General features: G+C 36.8%; 1 protein-coding gene across 1 annotated transcript; it reads left to right on the top strand.

Moving 5' to 3' along the window:
- The first annotated feature begins 407 nt into the window (after positions 1-407).
- cul3b (cullin 3b) lies at positions 408-17,704 on the top strand. Its single transcript, XM_088912798.1, has 16 exons — positions 408-887; positions 7,386-7,583; positions 8,790-8,903; positions 10,230-10,390; positions 11,236-11,350; positions 11,596-11,824; positions 12,330-12,475; positions 12,765-12,941; positions 13,382-13,552; positions 14,361-14,468; positions 14,573-14,697; positions 14,950-15,046; positions 15,214-15,348; positions 15,660-15,846; positions 16,369-16,514; positions 16,746-17,704. Exons 1-16 carry the CDS (start codon positions 825-827, stop codon positions 16,875-16,877), a joined length of 2,304 nt encoding a protein of 767 aa, XP_088768924.1. The 5' UTR covers positions 408-824; the 3' UTR covers positions 16,878-17,704.
- The last annotated feature ends 1,944 nt before the right edge of the window (positions 17,705-19,648 follow it).

Genomic DNA, 19,648 nt, shown 5'->3' with positions numbered 1-19,648 from the left:
GAAATATTTTTAATGTCAAGGCGTTGACTTCATCCAGGTGGATGCTGCACATTGGTGGTGGTGGAGGGGATCCCCATTACCTGTAAAGCGCTTTGAGTGGAGTGTCCAGAAAAGCGCTATATAAGTGTAAGCAATTATTATTATTATTATTATTATTATTATTATCATTCATGTACAACTACAAGAATAGGAACGGAATCTGAAGGTACGTCCCGTTTCTGGCCCCAAGACGTTTGTTGATAAAATATTGGTAACAAACATGTTAAGTGCCACCGTATGAGAGTGAGCATAAAAGTGGGTCCGTTATTACATTCTCCTGCCTTTTCTTTGCTGATCATCATATTCTGAAACACTCCACCGTGACATCAGATCCCCCCCAACTTTTATTTTCTCAACTCGCTTCCCTTTACTGTGCGTGCGCCTCTAAGATTGCGTTCCTCGCCACACGGTGTACCTTTCTACGGCAGACACTCAGAGGCGTGAAACTCACGTTAAAGGTTAATATGCTGCATCGACGCAGCGCGTGGCTTTAATGGTGTGTTTTGTCTCCCGCAGATTTTTTTTCCCCTCTACCTTTATCTCGCGCGAGTTTCGGTGTGGGGTAGCCCTGCGCACTGAGAGCTGTTTGTCCGCCATCACTGTGCAGAAAGAGCCGAGTACTTGGAGTGGCGGCGGCGGCGGCGGAGTGACAATACCAGCCCAGAAAGAGGGACGTAGACACGCCGGAGAGGTCGAGGGGGCTAAACGGCATTCCCGTCGGCATATTTTCCCGCAGCTGCCCACGTAGTCTTTAATGTAAATAAAGAAACAGACGCGATCCAAACATGTCCAATCTAAGCAAAGGCGGCACCAAGAAGGACACCAAGATGAGGATACGAGCCTTTCCTGTGAGTAGTAGCCGGGGACGGGGCACCTCAGCGGGCGGGCGAGGAGACTCGAGCGCCGGGGATTCGGTCAGGGAATGGCGAAAATCAGGCCTCCCAGATAGTAAACAAAGGCTTTGAAAATACGCGAGCTGCTGAAATCTTGCTCGTGTACACGATCTTGAAATGCTTTTTTTCCCCTCTTAAGTAAAAAGTAATGTCTGGGAACAGAGGAGTGAATTTCCAGTCCGACGTTAAATCTTTGTTGTTAGTGAGGCCTTCATTTTTGACACATTAATAGGTCAGTGAGCAAAGCGGCAGGGGGGAAATGGTAACTAACATTTCAGTAGTTCAGGAAGTTTTATTTTCAATATAGATCGTGATAGCATATAGCTATTTCATAGCCGCAGCATTAAGCCTTACGACAACAAAAATGAGGTTGTTTTCTTTCTGATTTCAGGTAAGTTAGCAGAACTAACTGCATGTTAAGCAAGGTGAACTTCACACCCGGAACGTAACAAAAATACAAAATCATCCGCTCTGTAAAGTCAGTACAGTTGCCAAAACAAGAACATGTTCCGCGACATGGTTGTCGCAGTGAGTAAATTAGTTTCACAGCAGTGTGTAGGCCTGACTGTCCGATAAAACTGTTTAATACTGAGGTTTGAATGTATAAGCGTTGTCAAACGTCGTAATGACTCGCATTGTTAAAATAACTAAAATAAGGCCATTTCATGGCGTATACGTCGAATTAAAAGAAATGGACGATCATCTCATAAAAATCTAGGTGGTCAGGGGAGTCATGTTTCATAAAATGAGTCACTACTAATGGTGTTAGTAAAGCAATAGTAAGGTGAAAAGATGCCTTGGATGTCGTGTATGTAAATCAAGGTGTGAAATGATGTTAGTTTTGGGAAGCTCGATCGTTTTGTGGACTCTAGAAAAACACTGGAAATCTGTCATCAGATATTGTCTTTAACATGTCTTCCTTCAGGAGACCCTTTTTTCGTTGGGTTAGGGACATGTAGTTATTTGATGATCCTAGCTAGCCAAAGTTGTCTTTATAGCTCAGGAAAGCCCATATGATAAGCAAGTGTAAGGACTGGCCTGTAACTGCAGTTCATTAGTCATGTCCTGATTCGTGTGCAGCCCTTGTAAGTTGTTTTCCTTGCTAATCAGTGATTTGCTGAATTGCTCATCGCCTGCACCTTTAGAAAAATACTTCAGTGGCAAATTGTTTTAAAACAGATGCTAGGTGGTCCTGCATTTCACTTTTTGCAGAAACATCTGGCTGTTTCTGTCTATAATTAACTGTTTTAATTTCATACTGGGGACCTCTCTTTTGTAGATCAAGGCTGAAAATTATGTAAAAATGATTAGTCTTAACATCTTAAGGTGCTTATTAAAACATACGACATATCAGGGGGTTGAAGCTATGTTGATACATTATATCTGACTGTAATTGCTTGTAACTGCTTAAGATGTACTGCAAACTAAATGTCAAAGCAGTTGTCCAGCAGTGAGTTGGCTTCATGCAGAATTGCCTTGGAAGTGGAGGGATTAGTCCTCCGATATCTAATGTGTAGATATTTACCAGTGGGTATCACAGGTTGCATTTTAAGTGATCTTGGCAGGGGGTATCCTAGTCCATTCCTGGATGAGAAAAACCTCTAGTAATAGGAGGTATCACAGTCTCGCCAGTTCCCTTCCCATGGGTGTCTGATCTGTGCTGTTTCAGTCAACACAGTTATTTAGGGCAGCACATCATCTTAGTCAAAATGTCAGTGAATCAGGCCTGCTCACATCATCTGACACTTGAAATGTTTTCAAGTGATAGTAAAATGCAACACCCACTCCATTATTCTCTTTCCATACACCTAGTCTTGGTGTGCTGCGTTTATGCTGACCAAAGTAAGGATGGTCCATAGTTTCTTCCTAACACCGGTACCATAATGTCCTGTGATTGTAGTTGCCATATGTTCCTCTTGTACTCTCTTATGCTGTAGTGCCAAATGAGTGCTGTACTCCTACAGAGTATTGGGAACACACTTGCAGAATGAAATGATTTTCAGTCATTTATTATAGAATTATTGCCACAGAATAACTTTTCTAGGCTTTTAATTGAATATGGTCCTAATAGATGACTAGATGACAGTTCATACAGCATAATTCTAGTGTTAACCTGTCAAGGGAACCGGTGACTGCAGTGTCTGATTTCATATTGATCAAAGCTTGTGATAAATGATCAATACATAATACCTCTGTGTTCTAATTGTATTTTAAAGGAAGCATTTTAAAATAAATATGTGACATATAATTTACGATTGGTGTTCTGTCATTTAAACTAGGTTTTCCAAAACCCAGTTTTGGAGGTCTGCAGTCCTGCAGGTGTTCATTCCTGTGCAACCGTTCACGATCAAGTTGAACTAGCTTTAGGCTTGATTGGTGCAGTTCAACAAAATTTCCCTGCTCTACAGGGGCTGCTTATTTAAAGAGGTCTGTAAAACCTGCAGAAATATGACTCTCCAGGCCTGTTTGTTGAAAACCTCTGGTTTATACCATTTAGATTGTTTTGAAAAGAATTCAGTGAAGCTGAAATTGAAAGAGAAAATGATTGGAAGTGAATTAAAGGGAGAGATTGTTTACATATTTACATGTCACTATACCATTGCCAAATCATTTATAATCCTTACATAATTTAGAGTTCATTTGCAACAAAAAATCTGAGTACTCTGCAGCCCTCAATATAACAGTTCTTTTAGTTGGACATATTACTCGGTTAAACAGTGATTTATAGCCGTTCTCAACCTTTATGTGCAGACAGACTATAAGATAAACTGAACAGATGGTTTCCAGCACCTGGGGTAGAGAACCCTAATTTAGTCAAGTCAAAATAAAGCAGAATGAAAGTACAGTAAAAGTAAATGTTCAAAGAAATGTATTACATATTTGCACACAAACCTAGCTGTAGGACTTTAAATGTCAAGTACATGTAATGAGCACCAAAATAAATTTATCATTTGTAACTCCCTATAAAGTTACTAAGTTTTTATGTCCAGAAAATCTTTTTTTTTGCAAAAGATTTGCTTATGCTTTATTTGATCACATTTGATCACATTGATATAGGTATATTCATTATGATTAACTTCAGATTAACAAACAGCCTGCTGTGAAAATCACAAGTTAATAGCTTGTGGCCACTGCTCTTGGGGAAGAAATACTAGCTATACATGTGATGCACAGGGTTGCAGATGCTGTTGTGGGATAGTCTCATTCCTCTTGTAGACTCTGGCCAGATAAGTGCCTTTTCACTCATTTCAGAGCCCTCGATGCCACACGTTATCCCAGCTCATCCTACAGACTTGCAGTAGGCCTCAAGCCTAGGGAGTAGGACATCCACTGCATAACTGTCTCATTCTCATTTTGCAAGAAAGCTGATATTACATGAGCAGAATTTGTCCTGCTGGAATTTGTCACATTAGGATAAGCCTTAAGTCATGTCAGCAAGAGATCTTTTAGGATTTGATCAACTTAGAACCCAGACAGTGCTATCAATTGCATCTTAGATCGGTGTGGTGACTAGTGGCTTATATTTAATGATTTTTGTGGCTGTCTTGTCTTACCAGGTTCAAAATTGCTAGCTAAAAACCTGGCAAGTGACAGAGTGCTGATTTTCTTCAGCCTCCAATATACTGGATGTATTTTTCTCTTGATAAGCAGATTGGATCCCTTTTGTGTTTTTCTAAGAACATTCTAAGAACATGCACGTGTAAAGTAAGCTTTCTTCCGGTACTCAGAATGCAATCTGAAACTCTGAAATGTAGATGAGTTTCTACATATTACTACATACATATCTACATATTATGAGAATAAACAGTTTACTCAAAGCTTCTAGTAGTGGTTCCTACCATTATAAGAACAGTTTGAGTCTTAGTTTGAGAAAGATGCCAGGCTTGTCATGTACATTTATCAATACCTTTGGGAATGTAATTAAGTCTATGTAATCATATATAGTTTACATGATCTAGCAGTATACCATTCTAATGTATAATTTTCTCATTGTCATGTGTTCCTCTAAAGATCCACAAAGAAATTGATATTAATTGATATTAATAAGAAAAGAAATGGCAAAATACAGGTCTCTCAAAACTATTAATTTAAAACAAAATGACCACAATTTCAAAGTATGATCAACATTGAAGTGTTCCAGCATGAAACAAAAAAAAACATGTTGGTCCAAAAGCTTGGAAAAATGAAAAATTACTGTGACTTAGCACCTATGTATATTAACATGCATATCAGCCTAATGAAGCTGTTCAAATTATTTAAAATAAAAGTTACAAGACAAAATTCCCATTGGTTATAAGGAGGCTAATATGCTGAAATGCTGATTTTAAGTTACCAAATCAAATGAAAGTCACGGAGTGCATTTATTCCCCTTACACATTTGGTAATCATAGGTTTATAATAAACCATTTTACTAATCTAGGTGTAAAGGAAAAGGTAAGATTCTCTTAGTTTAGATTTTCTGGTTGCCTCTTTTGCCAAAAAACAATGCCTTTGTGATGAATGTTGCTGAACTGCTGAATCCTGTAGGAAAGAACTGGTGTACCACTGTTGTCATACAGTGCCTTATCATACTGAGGCATAGTTGTGAAGGTCAGTGCAGCACTGCTTACAGCCACCGAGCTATATTGGAAATATTGGAACTTGAGAACTGTGCTGAACTTCAGTGCTTTGCAATAGAATTCTGGACAATTGCTAAACCATGTCATTTATCTACCATTAAAATAACTTTTTCCACTGCAAAAAAAAAGTTTTTTTCATAATCTTGCAGCATAAAATGAATACCTGGTAATTCTTGCCAGCACTGTTTGTTACAGTGGGCAAAGACCTTTATGCTCTTGGTTGACTATTTTTGGTTGATACTTTTTTCCTCATTAGTGATTGTAAGTGTAACTTTAAGACTTAATACTTAAATATACCCCAGCCTGTCAGATTGTATTTTTTTGGATAGCAGGCACAGCGAAAGAACAAGTCCCAAAGTTATTGTTGTGACAGAAATGACACTGCATTAACATGAAAATAACACTAATAATATATCATGATCAGTGAGGTTTTTACCCACCTAATAAATTGCATCTGTATTGTATCTGCTGTAAACAAAACTATCTCCTGGAAGAACTACACTAAAATCCAAACCTTCATATTGGTATTTATGGTGCTCAGAATGCTTCGAGTACATGTCGGCCAGCTACGGAAAGTATTGGTGTTTCTAGACATGGTAAAGCCCCTTGGAGTTGTTCATCATTTTACTGCGCGTCATTTGGCAGCATTGTAGCTCTACTCACATAAAACGTTAACAATACGCTTTATGTGTATGAACGGGAAGTTAGTGAAAACCTTGCCAAGCAATTTTTAAGGTTTTTAATTTTGCAAAATATATTAGTGTTTAAGAAAGTATATGCTGTTATCTTATAATCTTGTTCTCAGTCAGTTACAAAAGTAGCTTTTTTTTTTACCAGACCTTTAAAGAGGGAAGTGCAGATGGTGCAGTGATATAAAATGCCTGTACCTTATTTTGGACTAATTCAGAATGTTAATCATGTATTTTGACAGTTTCAGCTGAACCTTCAAATGTTCTTTTCAAAGAGTCCATTCAGTACTTGCCAAATGTACTGTTTCCTCTCCACGCCTATGTTTTGCTCATCTTTCCAGGTGGCGGTACAGAAACAATCTGTGTTGACCTTGATAAAGCAGTTAAGCCAATTTTTAAATGAGACAGGCTATTTGAACACGCCATAACATTTTCATTTTAATATAGCCACATTAAAAAAAAAGTAACACACTTGAATTACTTGATGCTTGGGTTCCTTTTCTGATTTCCTTCTGCAGATAATTCATTTTCTTTTTGGTACTTGTGATGTCATAATGGAAGGCTAGTATTTAAGTAGTCGTACTGTATGTTCCGTTTCATAATTCCCATGTCATTTTGTATGCATTAAAAAAATTACATGTATGTGACATATTATATTCAATCTTAAAACTGATTTATACTGATCATATAACACATTTTGACGTTAGAAGTTCATAGGTAAGATTGCCTATCTCCGTTACGATAACTACTGTATCGAGACTCGTATTTTTGTGGGTAGTAGTAGGTTTGATGATAACGTTGTTAAATGTTTGTGAATTACCATGATGATGAACATTTATGACACCAGTGACTTCAAAATAGTAAGATGATAATATTGGTGTCGGTTATTGTTTAAGGCTTATGGTCAGCAAATGATTTTGGATTCTTAAATTACAAGCAGTAAATACTATTGTACGTCATTGCAGGTCCCCTGTGATGAATTGAGTTTTAGTTTGTGTATTATTTAATTTTCTGTCTTTGTAGAACAGTGCCAATGCTTGCTTTAAGTTATTTTAGTTCTGAAAGAACTTACTTGTAACACTTCTGTTTCACAATCACCTGTATTTTGCATTGATTTATGTTTTTTTTTTACCTTTCAAATGCAGATGACGATGGATGAAAAATATGTTAACAACATCTGGGACCTTCTGAAGAATGCCATTCAGGAGATACAGCGAAAGAACAACAGTGGGCTCAGCTTTGAGGAACTGTATAGGAATGCATACACTATGGTGTTACACAAGCACGGAGAGAAGCTATATACCGGCCTCAGAGAAGTCGTCACAGAGCATCTAATCAATAAAGTAGGAGAGCAGCTTTTAATATGTGATGCCTGAGTCGTAGTTTGAATCATTAAACACAACACACAGATACCTGGGAATTACACTTATGTGCTTTTACTCTAAATTAATCTTTATATTCAGGTGAAAAAGCAGCAACTGCATTGTGATGTAAAGGTATTCAATTAAGTTTGTGTGCTAATTGGAGGACTTGATTGCATAGATAGATGTGTGTGTGGCTACAGGGGATGAAGCCACATTGAAGACTTTTTATCTTTTAAAACTTTAAATATATTCTTTTAGTAAAGCAAATATAGAAAACAGTTTTGAGTACAACAGTACAGGAAACCACAAATGTAAGCAAAAAGTGAGAAATAAAGTCTGAATTAGTGGAAAACTGAAAGAACATCTTAATTTTGCAGTCCTGTCATGGTTAACATTTTATTATCATATTATTTTTAATTATTATCAGGGTACCAAGCAGTGAAGTTGCTGAAAGACTTAAATCTTTTTTCTTCCAGTGTTATTTTCCAGTGCTCTATGAAGTCCTGTCCCCTAGATTAAAATTGTAAAGGCCTATAGGAAATTGTTAGAGTGAAAGTTATGTTGCTGGGTTCCATGTGACTTTTGTTCAATGATCATCTGGTTTTAGTGATAAAGAACAAGAAGTAGTGAATTCTCTCTGTTCCTGGATGGCAAGGACAGTATTAGCCTTAAGTATTTGCCAGTGCAGCTTTGGCCTATCAAAACCAATGTGTACTTTCAGGTAATATTAATTTTGCTTTCAAGAGCACATGGTATGGGAAGAATATTTGGTCTTATAAGTTATTTAATACATCTCCAAATTAGAATATTGTATTTCTGAAACTGGAATGGTTCCTTCTTTTGTGGACCAGAATTTATAACCGAATTTACACGAATCAGTGCTTTCTCAATATTCTGTTTAAATAACCTTAGAATATTTCTTACCAGAGTATTGGTAAATTATATTATTGGTGGATCATACTTTGTAGTTATATTAGGTAACATTTTGAAGCATGTTATTCAGATATAATGTCATGTCTGATTTGTCAGTGCTTTTTCTTTTCTGATAGAGTTAAAAATATGATCATGTAAGTATAAGTCAAGTAACAAAAACATTGTGGGAAAAGTAATGAATTACCAATTCCTAGGTGTTTGGAAGTTAATCTTGGAAATTTGTAAGATGCGTTAATATTATTTTTTTCACAGGTACGGGAAGATGTCTTAAATTCATTAAATAATAATTTTTTGCAAACATTAAACCAAGCGTGGAACGACCATCAGACAGCTATGGTGATGATTAGAGACATCCTGATGTACATGGTAGGTTACTGGATGCGGTACTTTGGAAACAAAAAGGATTTATAAAAGCTAGAAAATATTGTACTTTAAGAGGAAACAAAAAACAATGGTTTTGATGTTTAACAAAATATCTCCAGCTTTCTAAACTGTTGGAGACTGCTGGACATTATAAACAGTCTATATTTCTTTCATTTGTAGAATGTGGGCTTAAAAGCTGTGACTCATTTTTCTAAACCTTATCCTGCATCCTTCAAACAGATTTGTTTTCTGACTAAATTTAATTAACTTTAATTGGCTTTGAAATTTATTAGGGATTATGTATTTCACCACTGAGAAAATTGATCATCTTGTTATATAACTTTTTACACTGTAAAAATGAATCTGAAACTAAACAAAGCACTCCTGTTATTCCAGTTTCTCGGTTAATAGCCATCCTACAGAATGTACTGAGTCATTGAACCGTTAGTTAAACGGTGACACTAGTACTATTGAGACCTGATTTTCATGTGGGAGTTTTTTGTTGACAGTTCTCAGTTTTTCTCAGATTTTGGTTCAGACCATGATCTAGTCTGACCACCCTTCTTTGAATGTAAAAACGTCTGCTATATGTGAATATTTTTTTACATATACAGTATTTGTAGAAGTAGAAAATTCCTCAGAAGTAGAAAGTTCCTAATGATCTTTTCTTGTCAGGGGTGTGGACAGCATTATTTAATTGGTAGCTTTCCACTTGTTTGTTAGCACAGCAGTCGTGATGAAATTGGTGCTGTCAGGGTTAAGGTCAGGGATTAGTCCACCAGAGCTTTCTGAAGTTGAAAGGGCAAACTCTGCAGCTTCCTGGTTGCCCCCAGGCTTGCAGTGACTTCAGTGAGGAGCGTGCCACTCGTGCAGTCGGCACAGAACCTCCTGTAAGTCTCTATGGGTCCTGTAGCGTGTCAAACGCTGAATGGCTCTGATGGGTGGATGGGTTGGAGGGAGTCTGTCTGCACTTCTGTTTTCTCGCTATGTGGCGACAGGGGTCAATGCTGTGAGCTGAAACATAAAGGCAGAACTGCAGATTCTGTCAAATTCAAATTGGGTGGATTTCAAAAAGAACAATTGGCGGTTCTGAAATTTCTCCTTACCATTGCACAGTTTGCAAATGATAGAATGTCATAGCTGTCTTCACAGCTGTCATTCATTTAGGCAGTTAAAATCGACAAGCTTTTATACACATTGCTTGCTAACATTTCAGTTTGAAAAAAGACGGATGTTTTCATTGTCATGTTTCTTCTGCTGAATATCAGCCATGTCAAAACTGAATGAACGTGATTCCAGACTCCGATTGTCCTCCTCTCTTTCCTTCAGGACCGTGTATATGTACAACAGAATAATGTGGAGAATGTCTACAACCTGGGGTTAATTATTTTTAGAGATCAGGTTGTACGCTATGGGTGTATCAGAGATCATCTCCGACAGACGCTTTTAGACATGATTGCACGAGAGAGAAAGGGCGAGGTGGTAGACAGGTATGGCAATATCTACTGTTTCTTGCATCATATAATGCTGTGTGCTTTACTTACAGCTGAAGAATTAAGACATGAATTCCCACAAAAAACCCCAATGTTTAGAAAGGGGACTTTTTTATCATTATTTTTTAGGTGGTTATTTTAAAGTTTAAAGAATAATTAAGTTTAGCAAAGGCACTAGTGATTTCAAAACATGCTGATGCAAAGTTTGCATTACAAATATTCACTTTGGTACTTGATAGTAAATCCAAAGGGGACAGTTAATACTGGAGTTGCCATTTTGTTTAGGGATTTCAAGATATTAAAATATATAGTTTTGAGTATATAAAACTATATATTTATATTGAGACTGTTCATTGATCCTAAAGAATTAAATGGTTAGTCATTTTTCAAGTCTGTTATTATGGTGTTGGAAAACCATCATCCATTTCTACCCTTAACTTTGTGCTTGAAGTAAAAAGAGTGTTCCATGAGGTTGCTGAGCTTGCACCCCTTGTGTGGAAAGTGAACTTGATCTTTGTTTCAGTCTCAGGTCTTTGACTAGTGTTATTTTTCAGTTTAAAAGCTGAAAATTTGATGTTTATGGAAGGGGGCATTTTGTGAATCTAATTGTTAGAAAAATGACTAAAATTGTACCTTGTCACATATTTGCATTATAGCTGCATAGTTATTTTCTAAATTATTTTCTTCATTTGTACACAGCATCTGGTAGTTTTATAGCACTTTTAATACACCAGATTTAAAAAAAATAGCTTCCATTACATTTTTTCTTTGTAAATGATGGAATCATGAACCTTATAAAGTTCTAAAAATCAAATTGATTTTTTAAATTTAATTTTTCTCAGGGGAGCTATACGGAATGCTTGTCAGATGCTGATGATTCTAGGCCTTGAAGGAAGATCAGTGTATGAAGAAGATTTTGAAGCTCCATTTTTAGAAATGTCAGCAGAATTTTTCCAGGTTTGTTTCTGAAAAAGTTCATCGTACGCTTCATTACCACGTATCATAATAGCCTTTGTGGAACTGACTCCAGCTAAGATTTAGTGTTTGCATTGTCATTTTGATTTTGTGAAAGTGCCTTTGGGTCAATTCATTCATGGTGCTGTAGAGATAATACTCTGTTTTCTTAATGCAGTATGTTTTATATAACAATGAACATTTATTTTCTTGGGACCTAAGGATTAATGTTTGTTGTTTAATTTCAGATGGAAAGTCAGAAATTTTTAGCTGAAAACAGTGCAAGCGTGTACATTAAAAAAGTAGAGGCTAGAATTAATGAAGAAATCGAACGAGTGATGCACTGCCTTGACAAATCAACGGAAGAGCCCATTGTAAAAGTAGTTGAGAGGGAACTCATTTCTAAGCACATGAAGACTATTGTGGAAATGGAAAACTCGGGTCTAGTGCATATGCTGAAAAATGGAAAAACAGAAGGTAGTTTAATTTTTTAATCTGACTGTCGTAGGCATTATGAATTTTTAGCACCTCTTGTTTTTTTTAATTGTTTTATTCGTTGAATTCTGATTTTTGCTGAAATATCCATGAATCTCACTAAGGAATGTGTGTGAATTCTGGACATCATATAGACATAATAGGGGAGATAGGTTAAGTTTAATCATAGTTACACGATTCACTGCTTAAATACTAAATTAGCATTAGTTAAATAAAATGTTTTTCTCTGTACAGTTAAGCATATTTATGGATAGGTTTACGTTATTAGCATTTGGCAATTTGTTGATACTTTTGTTAGATGTTTGGCTGTAGTCATTGAACACGTTCACCTTAGAATCAATATTTCTGGAGTGTTTGAATTTTTTTTGTTTTTGTCCCTTTTGCTCAAATGACCATCTTAAATGGGTTTTACAGTTGTGAAAGACAGCATGTGATGAGTTGAATGTGTGTTTGTGAAATGTAGTTACATGCATGTATTTGTGAACAGATCTGGCCTGTATGTACAAGCTGTTTAGCCGAGTGCCAAATGGCTTGAAGACAATGTGCGAGTGTATGAGCTCCTACCTTCGGGAACAAGGCAAAGCACTGGTATCAGAGGAAGGAGAAGGAAAGAACCCTGTGGATTATATCCAGGTAACACATTTGTTAGGAGCTGGGCTGTTGACTTTCTTAAGCATCAGATGTAATGCAGTATCCTTTTGCACTTGCACACTTCCAAATCAGTTAACACCTTTCATAAAGGGAGTTATTGGAGAACCCAGATTCATATATATTAATGTAATTAATAGGAGAAAACTGTCAAGTACTGTGGCTGAAAGTAGTAGACACAAGGAGACTCATATCGAAATAGAGAATTTTACTGATTCTTTCAGTTAGCAAAAATGTTTACATGTGAATTTAGTTTTTTTTTGTCTGTTATTAGGGTCTTCTGGATCTGAAGAGCCGGTTTGACCGTTTCCTCCAAGAGTCATTCAATAATGATCGGCTTTTTAAGCAGACAATTGCTGGAGACTTTGAGTACTTCTTAAATCTAAACTCCAGGTCACCAGAATATCTCTCCTTATTTATTGATGATAAATTGAAAAAAGGAGTAAAAGGAGTAAGTACTTTAATATGAATGTAAAGCATTTTTAAATATCCCATCATTTTTCCTACACGGCAAAGAAGCTGGTATGCATGGGAAATTATTTGTTGTATAAAACTGTAAAAAGTGTCTTTCTGTCCCCAGTCCTTTTGATTGAATCGGTCCTTTTGATCAAACTTTAGTTTCTGCAGTTGTGATCAGAAGTATAGTAGAAATGAAGACACTGTAATCATGTACGGATGCAAAGAAAGTAATCTAGAGATGACAGTGAAGAATGAACAACTTTATTATAGTGTTATTATAGTGTTCCCCTGTCTTTCTGTACATATTTCTAAACCCTTTAATGGAACTTTCTCTGTATGCTCATGTTTTAAAAAGATATCTTTTGTAGTTGTGGTGGTTCCATTTCTATTCCTGGCACAGTCAGTGTGACATTTATTGTTTCAATTTTTTAGCTGACGGAACAGGAAGTGGAGACTATTCTGGACAAAGCAATGGTTCTTTTTAGATTCATGCAGGAAAAAGATGTGTTTGAACGTTACTACAAACAGCACTTGGCGAGAAGACTTCTCACAAACAAGAGTGTTTCTGATGATTCGGAAAAGAACATGATCTCGAAGCTCAAGGTGATGCATCTTTAATTGCCTTATCACCTTCCAGGATATGAGGGGTTTTCTATTAAGTATGGCAATTTGGTTAAATTCATCCATCTATTCATTTTCTCACTGCTTTATCCAATACAGAGTCACGTGGGAGCCGGAGCCTGTCCCGTCAAGCAACGGGCACAAGGCTGGAAACACCCTGGACGGGACATCAGTCCGTCACAGGGCACATATACACACTGACATGCACACACTCATACCAGGGCCAATTTTCCACAAGCCCATTAACCTACCAGTAAACTGGAGCTCCTGGAGGAGACCCATGCAAACATGGGGAGACCATACAGACTCCACGCAGATAGCACCCCAGGAGTTGAACCCAAGGTCCCCGGCCATTGTACTGTCATATTTGGTTGAATAATTACCACAGCATATTTAAAAAATGAAAAGAAAATTTGTTGTTTACTTAATCATTGTACATTTATGTGGAATGTATGCTGTATGGTAAGAAACTAGAGAAAAATGTATATTTTAAAAACGTACCGAAATGAAGAAATGGGATTGGTCAGAACCACAGTTTTCTAAGCATTTGGAGAGGTTCTGCCTTGCAAAATGTACTTACTCTAGGCTAATACAAAACTTGTTTTTTTGCGCCCTACTGAATTTAGCAAATGCATTAATATACCATATGTTATGAATGCAAGTAGCTGTGTTTATAATGTTTGTTTCAATCTGTGATATTTAATTGCTTTAAGAAGTAAGGCATAGAAATCAGTGTAGTGTTTGTCAAATCTGATGTGACTGTTTACTTATGCGTTTATATCTTTGGTAGACGGAGTGTGGCTGTCAGTTTACATCCAAACTGGAAGGAATGTTCAGGGACATGAGCATTTCAAACACAACTATGGATGAATTCCGGCAACATTTACAGTCCACAGGGGTAAGAGATGCTGAATACAATTAAAGCTTAAATATAGAGCTGTTAACTTTGAACTTAAGGTGTCACTTGCTCCATGCTTTTCTGATACAATCTTATATTTTCAGGTCTCTTTAGGTGGTGTTGACTTGACTGTCAGAGTACTCACAACAGGCTACTGGCCCACGCAGTCTGCCACACCAAAATGTAACATCCCCCCAGCGCCAAGACATGCTTTTGAAGTATTTAGAAGGTGTTTCTTTCTCTTGGTTCTTTATTTTTAACCAGTTTTTGGTCATTTTAATTTTCTTAAAAACAAGACAGATATGCGTTATTTCTGTGGTATGTTGAAGACCATAATGATTCTTCATGAGATCTTAAAGTGCTAATTGTGTGCCAGTTTTTTTTGCTCAGCTATTATGTTGTGTAATCAGTCCCACACTATAATGCTATAATTGTTAATTAAACAATAACTGAAAATTATCTTTCTTTTTAATTAAACCAGGTTTTACTTGGCGAAACACAGTGGCCGACAGCTTACACTCCAGCATCATATGGGCTCTGCTGATTTAAATGCTACTTTTTATGGCCCGATTAAAAAGGTATAATTATATTTCTATAATTTGCAATATATAGACTATTCTTTTTCTAAAGTTCTGTATGTTCTGAGCATAAAACATGTTGAAAACCCAGGTCTTTATAACAGATGTTAATATCTCTGCTCTATAGTTGTGTAAAGTGTATATTTAATACATTCTTTTTATTTCAGGAGGATGGTTCAGAGGTCGGAGTAGGAGGAGCTCAAGTTACAGGATCTAACACCAGAAAGCACATACTACAGGTTTCAACATTTCAGATGACAATTTTAATGCTCTTTAACAACAGAGAAAAATACACATTTGAGGTAAGTTTCTCTTCTTGCTCGCAGGCTCTGCCTCGACCTGCCATAAATTCATCAGTTCATAATTCCTTGTCAATTACTAGAACACTACATGTCAAATGCAAATCCAGAGGTCATGGAACCAGAGAACAGGAAGACATTTTTACAGTCATTTTATCTTGAACACAACTGTGGAGTTGGAATGCTGGTAATGAGCTCAAGCAAGTGTTTAAAATCTAAAATGGCGCCACTGCTTACACCCTGTTTCCATCCACAGTTGGCTTAGGGCTTATTTTCTGTGTACTAAATGTCTTTATTGGTGTTTGTGACGTCAGGAAATTCAGCAGGAGACGGATATCCCTGAGAGGGAACTTGTCAGAGCTCTTCAGTCGCTGGCATGTGGGAAGCCAACACAGCGGGTCCTTACTAAAGAGCCCAAGTCGAAGGAAATTGAGAACGGGCATGTGTTTACAGTCAATGATCAGTTTACTTCCAAATTGCACAGAGTAAAGATCCAAACAGGTGTGTAAGCAATCTTAAATAGTTTTTAGGAGGTTGTTTTAATAGAATTGTTCTGCATGCAAAACGTGTGAACTGTACTCCAAACGTACTCCATGTTATAAGTGTTTTTTTTTTCACAAAAATTGTGGCATGAAAATGTTACCTACTAGCCGGATTTGAACATGCACGTTTCCTCCTTCTACATTTCACCCACCTTGTTACTGCCTAAAAAAAATAAATGGGATTGTACTATAACAGGTAATTGTTCAAGCTCGTCAGTAATTGAGGACATGTATTGAAATCATCAGAATGCATGTAGATCCTGGTGGGAGTTTTTCCCGGTTGCCAGCTCTGAAGGCTCACACGTGGTCTGCCGAGCATACTCTATTCTCTTCTCAACATGTATCCATGTGGGTCCAGGCCATTACAAAAACGTGTCAAAGTAATGAGACGGGCATCTGCCTTCCCTTGTCCTGTTTCTACTTTGTTCCGTTTCTGACCGGGATCGGTTATAGTCTTTCTGTTCTTCTTCGATTCATCCAGTTGCAGCCAAACAGGGAGAATCGGATCCTGAAAGAAAGGAAACGCGGCAGAAGGTAGACGACGACAGAAAGCATGAGATTGAAGCTGCCATTGTACGCATCATGAAATCCAGAAAGAAGATGCAGCACAATGTGCTAGTAGCAGAGGTGGGTTAAAGAAGAGTAAGGCTTATGTTTTAGTTGTAATTGGTCCACTTCAAGGCTGCATGCAGAAGGCAATAAATGCATTATGTTATAGAACAACCGGAACATAAAATCATTAATCTTATTCCTAATTTTCTAATCAGTAGTTGTATGAAATGCTATGTTTTTATTAATATTGATGGTCGGAAACAGAGTATTAAAGTAAAGCCATTTAATTTTTTTTTATTCCCACAGGTGACTCAGCAGCTGAGAGCGCGTTTCTTACCAAGTCCAGTTGTCATTAAAAAACGAATTGAAGGACTTATTGAGAGAGAATATTTGGCGCGAACACCTGAGGATCGTAAAGTATATACTTATGTAGCATAAAGTGCATTTGATGAGACACCATTTTTGGACTATGTTATTCGCATGAACTGGGAAGTTCCTTTTAACTATAAATACTGGGACGATGACTTCTCCTCCATTTAAAAAATAAAAAAAATCCAGTAAGTGTTCTAGATTGTTTAAATCAGGCCTTTATTCCCTGTGAGAATTTTCAACATGAATGGATCCAGCTTCAGGCTTTTCACCGTTTTACCCTTGTAGAGATCGACATTAAAGAATTCCTTGGGAAAAATGTGAATGCACCGCATTTTGTTTTCAATACTGTAAAAAATAAGAAAATAATAAAAACTAGCAAACGTGGATTGCTATTAACACAAATAAAATAATTGTTGATTTTTTTTCTCCCCAGTTTTTAATGTCAATGTAAATGTGTTTTCTTAGTGTTTCGTAGCAACTCGCTGGTTGTACAGGTTTGATGTCAAACAGGATGAAATTCTGCTTCAAGGGTTTTACTCCAAATGATGAATATATATAACAGTACTTTTATTGCTGATTTGCAAAGAACAAGGGAATTGCTTTGTAGCATGCTATATTTTATGAATCTGAGTATCTCTTACACTAGCTCTGAGTTTTTGGTGGGGCCTCTTGTGAAATTTCAGCACAATATTGCTTGTTCCTTTTGATATTAGGTTCTTCCAAATGCAATTCTCAATGGGTTAGGTTTTTCTGACATTTTAAAAGGAACCAAATTAAAACTGTTTTAATGTGTATAAATTGTAAAATAATTGTTATTGTACTCACTGCCGAAGTGGATTGTACAGGGCCTTGTTTTCATCGTATTAAATGTAGAAAAAGGAAATTAAAAAAAAGTGGATTTACTGTTCTTTCTTTAAAACTCTTATATTTAACAAGCACAGCAATCAAAACCAGTGCTGTTATTTCAGTATAATTCAGTATGTTTTTAATTTTAAATTATTTTACCATAATAAAGAAAAGGAGTTCTGAAACTAGTGTTGAATGCAGTTTTTAGCGCAGTTACTATAGTTATCTACAGACCACTTCGGATCTAACATGAAAACTTACTGGGGCCCCAGTGGCTCTATTGACTAAAGGCGTTCACCCAGGTGCAGGTTGAGCAAAATGGTCTTAGGTTCACGTTGGGGTGATGTCACTAGTCAGCTGCTGAGGATTCCCCAAGATGTGGCGCACAATTGCCTGAGCACTGCTGAGGGTAGGATGGGATTAGGTGGCCAGGACTCTGTTTTAAATGATGCAGCAACCCCTGTGGCCTTCTGGGCACTTACAGGCATGTGGTGAATTCCACCAGGCACACACCTCTTCTCCATTAGGCGCTAAGCTTCCTGTAAGGGGTGGTGTTGTGTGTTGCTTGTGACCTGTGGCCTCCTTCCTCTTCCCTGGTGTGTGGTCATGGTGCTTGTAGCTGTGAACCAAGAAAAACACATTATTCCTAAATGGGGGGGGATTACAAAAAGGATGGGCAACTCTAAATAGACGTAACTCATATTTCAGAACAAAAGTCGTCTATTTTTTCTCAACATTTGCAGTGTAACCAAGCAGTGCAGAACTGCAGAACGACTACTAATTTCTTGACTGTTAAATGATCTCTCTTAGATTTAATGAACTTCCTGAATTGTCCCTCTAAACAATGGTCATATTTTCCACAGCAAGCCTCTCTCAAGTTAAATATAATGAACTGTAATATTCAAAATATTGTAAATGTATGCATCTCTAGAACACCCAATACTACTGCAGAAATACTGTAAGAAAGTTTATCTAGATTTGTCTTTTTTACATCAGTTGCTCAGACTGACCTTTAATGTTGTCTATGAATTCATCACATATCACCCCATATACTTTCCATGAGAAACATTTAACTGATTTTGAAGTTTATTAATTATAGCTTGCAACTTTATCCTTATGTACAGTAGTTTTTCTTCTTTTGTCATTTCTACTTCAGTTGTCTTTATCATTCAAAATATTTCTGATAAACTGCAAAAACAAAGTTGCACTGGAAATCAATTTGTTGCACTGGTCTTTGTAGATATCTGCTGAATTTCAGGTCTAATTTTTGAAGACTTCTGTAAACAACGTTTGCTACATTCTGATTATTTGGATTATGATGAAATGTACCATAAATATATCTTAATTTCTTTCAAAATTTACCAAATTGCATTTGGTACAACTTGTAATCTGAGTGGTATAATTAAGTGATATAATTAAGATAACCCATACATGTGCTTAGGAAACTATATAAAAGTAGTTTTTAAGAACTGAGAGCTTTGTTGCCATCATTTCACAAGAACAATATTTTGGATATATTTGATCAAAATATTTGCATTTCTCGATGCATGTTTTGTTCTCCATCTCATGCTACCCTGCTCTCAAACCATCTCCTTCTCCTTCATAGTGAAAGGAAATAAAAACTTTGAAGTAACTAAATTGCTCAAAAATTGTCTCGCCAAAAACCACCACTCTGTTATGTGTAAACAAGATTTCTAATTGTTAATGAAAAGGCTGAGTTCAGGCAGTACTTTTTGTCAAAAAGGAGGTCCTTTCAATACAACTCGTTTATCTAACTCAAATTGAATTCCTTCTTGGGATAGGACTTGCCCTGATTATTTCTAAACAGCGGTTTCGGCACATCTAGCATTGACTCTTGGCGTAAAGGCATGTATCATCTAATTATTTCACAGTAAGCACCTCAAGTTAAGGGTTTCATTTTCCCCGTTTTAAAAGTGAGTGGCCTTTTCAACGCTGTCAATAATAGAGGGTCATGTGAATATACAGACGGT

Source organism: Atractosteus spatula, chromosome 4 (assembly GCF_055471065.1).
Source record: "Atractosteus spatula isolate fAtrSpa1 chromosome 4, fAtrSpa1.hap1, whole genome shotgun sequence".
Classification (NCBI taxonomy): domain Eukaryota; kingdom Metazoa; phylum Chordata; class Actinopteri; order Semionotiformes; family Lepisosteidae; genus Atractosteus; species Atractosteus spatula.
This window is presented reverse-complemented; position numbering and strand designations above follow the sequence as displayed.